This window comes from Ursus americanus, chromosome 18, assembly GCF_024610735.1.
Source record: "Ursus americanus isolate L20-20 chromosome 18, mUrsAme1.1.p, whole genome shotgun sequence".
In the NCBI taxonomy this organism is placed as follows: domain Eukaryota; kingdom Metazoa; phylum Chordata; class Mammalia; order Carnivora; family Ursidae; genus Ursus; species Ursus americanus.
This window is the reverse complement of record NC_142144.1, coordinates 21285052-21291051: the sequence shown is the minus strand read 5'-3', so window position 1 is coordinate 21291051 and position 6000 is coordinate 21285052. Positions and strand designations below refer to the sequence as shown.

The 6000-nt window shown below is 32.3% G+C and overlaps 1 protein-coding gene across 2 annotated transcripts in view; it reads right to left on the bottom strand.

The window, feature by feature from the left end:
• Positions 1-6000, bottom strand: part of SHOC1 (shortage in chiasmata 1) — a 77706-nt gene continuing 71706 nt past the window's right edge. For both annotated transcript variants that reach the window (XM_087869479.1, XM_087869480.1), the window contains exons 25-27: positions 4939-5088; positions 3306-4269; positions 1-101 (exon numbers count right to left, since the gene is read on the bottom strand). In XM_087869479.1, the coding sequence (XP_087725605.1) occupies positions 1-101; positions 3306-4269; positions 4939-5088 (1215 nt within the window). The remainder of the gene's footprint in view (positions 102-3305; positions 4270-4938; positions 5089-6000) is intronic.

Here is a 6000-nt window from a genome sequence, read left to right as displayed (position 1 = left end):
TCAAAAAAACCTCAGACGAGTTTGTCCATCAACTCTACCAGGGACTTTTTCATACACTAGACGTCGTTTTTTGAATTTTGGTAGTTGTGAGCACATGAAATCTGTTAAAAGGAGAAAAAGGAAAACCATTTTATTTCTGACAATAATAAAGTGTAGCCATTTTTTCCAGCTATTCTGGTGCATCCTATCTCTTCATCTATCTACAAAGTGTTAAAATTTCCAAACTGAGATAAAATGACTATAAAAATTACATTTTTAGCATAAATGCACTTGTACTAAATGGCCCAATACTAATTAGTGTCATGTACACATATTCGTATGCTCATGCTTTGCACAAATAATTAAATCGCCCTGGATTTAAGATTCCTTCATTTAAGTTTTCCCTCATTAAGCCTGTTCTTTACCTCCTATCTGTAATGTTGTGGAATTTATCCTGAGCTCTGATATATGATAGGTGGTGATCATGTATGGACTCACTTTCTATGGCTGTATTATATATGACACACTAGCCTGAAATATCCTAGATTTGGATTCTTATAGAGGTTAGTTAATTAAATCAGTAAAAAAGGAGGCTAAAATATTTAAAACTTTTAGTAATTATTCCTGGGAATATAATCTCATAATTATAAGAGTTGGATGCCATTATAAGCAAATTTAGAAAGCAGTATAGTAGGTAATTTTTACCATAGAGGTCACAATACACATCTATAAGACAAATGGAAAATTATCTTGGGATTATGCCAATGGCTTTGGGTAAATTGTCTAACCCTGCATTAATATGAATTCTAAAAGTGTTATATCTTAAACAATGCAGGTAATGATATGCTATGGGAAACAACAGTAAAAATGTCAAAAGTTTCCATAGTGATAATGATACTAGTATCAAAGATTCATGTGAACTGTTTGAATAAGATTATTTTATGGAAGAAGTCTGAAAGTGGAAAAAAGCAATATTTCTAAACTAACATTATTTATCTAATAAAATATTTAAAAATATATTTATAACTAAGTTAATGAATTAAAATGTAAGTAGACATTTGACTATTCCATCCATATCCCCAAAAGCTTAAATATTAAAAGTTATTAGAAATAATTTCTGAGATCTTCTCATTAAGAAAGTGGGAGGATTATCTTATACATTGGGATGCCCTATGTTCAAGAACATATAGTAGTAATTCACATGCTTGATTTGGTTCAAGATGAAAAAAAATGGAATTTTTAATGCAGTTCATTTATGAAGCTGGAATAAACATGTCAAAATGTGACAGAGCACAAGTAAAGAACACAATAGATTAACTGCATTATGAATATAGATATGAAAATCATAAATATTAGTAACCATATACAACAGCATATTAAAAGAATCACTCTTCAAAAGCCAATTGTTTATTAAAGAATAATAAGAATGATTTAATATTAGTAAACCTGTTAATATAATCCTTGACCTTAATGGATCAGTGGAGAAAACATGTTTGATTTTCCCCAATAGCTACCAAAAAAAGTTTGGATAAAATTTGGCATCTATTCCTCACAAAAGTTTACAAAACTAGGGATAGAATATTTCCCATTAAGATCAGGAACAAAACAAATTATGACTATTAAAAAGGACCAAATCCAAGTTTTGTGAGTCCTGGGGTTTATACAGTTGATCCTTGAACAATGTGGACGTTAGGGATGCTGACTCTTTCCCCCTACTCAAAAATCTATATATAACTTTTTTTAAAGTAAGCTCTGCATCCAGCATGGGGCACAAACTCATGGCCCTGAGATCAAGAGTCACATGCACCACTGACTGAGCCAGCCAGGCATCTCAAAATTCTATATATAACTTTTGATTTCTCTAATACTTAACTACTAAGAGCCTACTGTAGACTGGAAGTCTTACTGATAACATAAACAGTCAACTAACATATTTTGTTTGTTATATGTACTATATACTGTGTTCTTACAAAGAAGTAAGCTAGAGAAAAGAAATGTTACTAAGAAATCATAAGGAAGAGAAAATACATTTATAGTACCATATTGTATTTATCAAAAACTCCGTGTATAAGGAGCCCCATGCATTTCAAACCTGTGTTGTTCAAGGGTCAACTGTACAGGTTGGGAGGTCCTCTTTTATTTTCTTTTTTCTTTCTTTATTATTGTTATTTAATCCCAGTATAGTTAACATACAGTGTTATATTAGTTTCAGGTGATTCAACAAATCTATGTATTACTCAGTGCTTATCATGGCAAGTGCACTCTTTAATCCCCATCCGCTATTTCACCCATCCCCTCACCCACCTCCTCTCTGGTGACCATCAGTTTGTTCTCTATAGTTAAGGGTATGTTTCTTGGTTTGTCTCTTTTTTTTCTTTGTTCATTTGTTTTGTTTCTTAAATCCACATATGGGTAAGATCATATGGTATTTGGGGAGGTCCTCTTTTAACAAAACAAAGAATACAGGATTTTCTGGGCCCCTCTCAAGCCTCACAAAAGGGCCTATGCAAAAAAGGAGCTTTGAAGCTTAAGCTTCTCCCTTTTTTATTATTATTTTTCCCTATCATGGTAAGTCTACATTTGTATGGCTATTAGAACTTAATATTTTGTTATAGATGTTCAAGCCAATGTAATAAGAAATGACATAGAAAATAAAGGTACAAGAGGTATCATTACTAGAAAAGAGAAAATAAAATTGTCCTTTTAAAAATTGATAGGATTAAGTGTTCAGAAACATCGATTGTAGAGCTAATAGTAGTATCTATTTAATAGTATTGTCAGAATTCAATAATCCACATAAAGGGCCTAGATGGGCACCTGACCTATAATAAGCTCTTAATAAATGTTAGCCCATTAAATATTCCTGCCTGCCAAAGAAGCTAATTTTCTAATTCACTGATTTCTCAGTTTAATCTTTGCTAATTTTAGTCTTCAGCTTTACTTAGACTGTTCTGAGGTTTTATTTTTAACTTCTTAAATTGAACGCTTAGTTCATCTAAAGCTACAAGGATTTGACATATTTTATTTGCATTTATTTTCCTAGATGTCTATAATTAGAATTTTGATTTTCTTTTTGACCCCAAAGTTATTGAAGATTCTTTAAGTATAGTAATTAAAACAAACGTTTAAAAAAAATTTAGAGATGATTCTATCTTTTAAAACATCTGCAAGGGGTGCCTGGGTGGCTCATGTTGGGAGGGCATGTGACTCTTTATCTTGGGGTCATGAGTTTGAGCCCCACACTTGGTGTAGAGATTGCTAAAAGAATAAATAAACTTAAAAAAATTACATATGTGAGCAGTTTTATTGACGTTAGATAGTGTTACCTGGTAACGATTTCATGCCTCCTGAGTTAGGTGAGGATTCAGAGTGCCTTTTCTGTCCTGAACATTTTCCAGCTCTTTGGTGGAAACGAAGACTGCTGAATTCTTTTTGATTTACATTAGGATCGGAAGCACAAAATAAATCCAAACTGGGGACAGATGGTAATTCTTTCCAGAAGGTCTTTTTAGTCCCAGCATTTGAACTTTCACATATGAAGCCTTCTAACTCATCCGATAGACATTTTTGCTGATTAGTGATTAAATTATCTTTCTGAGAGTACCATTTGTCACATGTAGTCTCCCCTGCATCATATTCTAAGTTGAATGAGTGATTCTGCTGTTCCCATACATTTTTCTTAAAGTTCCAGGGAAGAGGAGATGGGGAGCCTTCTAGTGAAAAGTTAGGGGCAGACACTTCTATATTTATAGGTCCTTTTGCATCATGTGTTCCTTTTTTCTTGTAATTTATAAAATTAGGGGCAACTCTCTTCTGAGTGTCAATTGGTGATATTATGTTTTCACAGTTCATTTGTGTTAGATCCAAATAAAAGACATCTGACTCTGAATCATTTTGGTTTTGAAAGGAGTTACCAGCCACATTCCTTGATTCTGTATTAATCAGGAAAGGGTTATGCACTATGTTAGGGTTACAACTGGAGTCCTTCCAGTGGCTGGCCTGATTATAAGAAGTCACAGGTGGTAAAATGCATGGCATTTCTCTTAGTTCCATAAGGGAAGAGTTATAGTTTAAAGTGCTGTTTGTGTCTCCATGCACTGTCTCTCCTATGTCTGAATAGTGGTAATACTCATTATGTTCTTGAAAGACAGAGTTTGAAGAGTCACAAGCTGAGTTCTGGGAGGTAAAGGTACTAGTCTGATTCCCATTTTCCTGAGGTGATGGACTTTGAGATGAGTTTGTTATGGAAGAAGAACTAATCTTGAATAAGGAAGTGATGCTACAAAAATGCTAAAAAATTTTAAAAATTAATATAATACAAATACAATATAAACATCAGTCAAGTAATATAAATAAATACAATATATACATCAGTCAAGTAAAGATAAATAACAATGCTTATATATATATGTAAAGAAAGCAAAATATAAATAAGTAGGGTATTATAGTGATCCATGTCATAAGAACATAACATAATTAGGCTCCATTAAAAGAAAAATTTATTATAATTAGAAAACCCATTTTCTAATCACTTGTAATAGAATTTTTAGTTACACAAGTTATACATGAATACCATCTGCTTGATAAAAATTTAAAATTTTTACCAATAAGGCTAAAGTTTTCTTTACTACTGTAATAAAGGACATCAGGATTGTAAGCACATATGAATAGAGTGTGTGATCACGTACTTGTGGACACGATAACATGTCAAAATAATTTAAAGTGTGATAAACTGACTGTACTGAATTATCTGTATAAGAGCTTTAAAATGTATAATGTGATTGACAGCCAATGAGAATTCTATTTGAAATTTAGTTCAACTAAATTATTTCTTTGCTACATGAAGTCCCAAACAATTAAATTTGGATACCTTCCTTTTGAAAACCGCTATGGTAAGAATCAGTACTCAAATGGAAAGGAAATAAACTCATATAAGATGATGGAATTCAAATAACTAACCTTTAACACTTTTTCTGGAACTTCAGGTAAAAGCTCCTGAAGTTGACACAGAGTTGCTAATAATATCCAGTGCAGTGAAGGTCCTTTGTTTAACATGAGCTGAGCCACCAATGGGTTAATACATGGAAAATCAAGTAAGTACATTTCTTCCTAGAAAAGAGTTTAAAGGAATAATCAGCCACCTTTGAAAATCTAGCAGTTTAAAATTTTTGTCATTGCATCTATCACTCAATTTGAGATGCTTGGGGAAAAGTATGGCTAGTAGGGAAAGGAACTTCTTTGGCAGTTAAGATTCATATGCTCTCAGAATTGAGAAAGATCTTAAAGTTCATTCATTTTAATCACTCATCCAAAAAAATTTCTTACAGTTCATCCCCTTTGAATGATAATTGTTTCACCTAATGGTAGATTTTCTAATGAGAAACATTTTAGGGGACTTTTATACCTCAAGTTTTCTTTAGCTCTCTCTTTGTAGGCCATATACTACTTTCACTATTTGATTAAGATGAACCACGTTTATGATAAACCATGTTTATGATACTTTCAGGAAAGCCTTGCTGTGAAGAGTGTAGGAAGAACTTCTGTCGGCCAGAACTGACCTTGATGGTCTAAAAATGTGTGTTTTCAGAAAGATCTCACGCAAGTCTAGGAATATAGCAGCCATGTTTTACTATTACTATATTTCCTTTTCTCTCTGGGTTACACTGGCTTTTTGCACCCTCTTTGATTTTACCAAATAACAGACATGTGAGTAGATTAGACATAACTTGGTAAGATGGAAACTGCACATACATACATACATCCCATAATTAATTAATTATACCCATATTTGCCAATAGTATTATGTTCTGTTTAGGCATATAAAAATTCTGTAATGTAATATATATGAATATATGAATGATGAATGTATATGAATACGTTAATATTTTATTTAACTTATTTGCTTTATAATTTTATTTTTTAAATTGGTAAAATAGTCACATGGTTCAAAATTCAAAAGGTACTAAAAGTTATGCAGTAAAAACTCTCATCCTCACCCCATTATCCCAGTTCTCCTCTCTG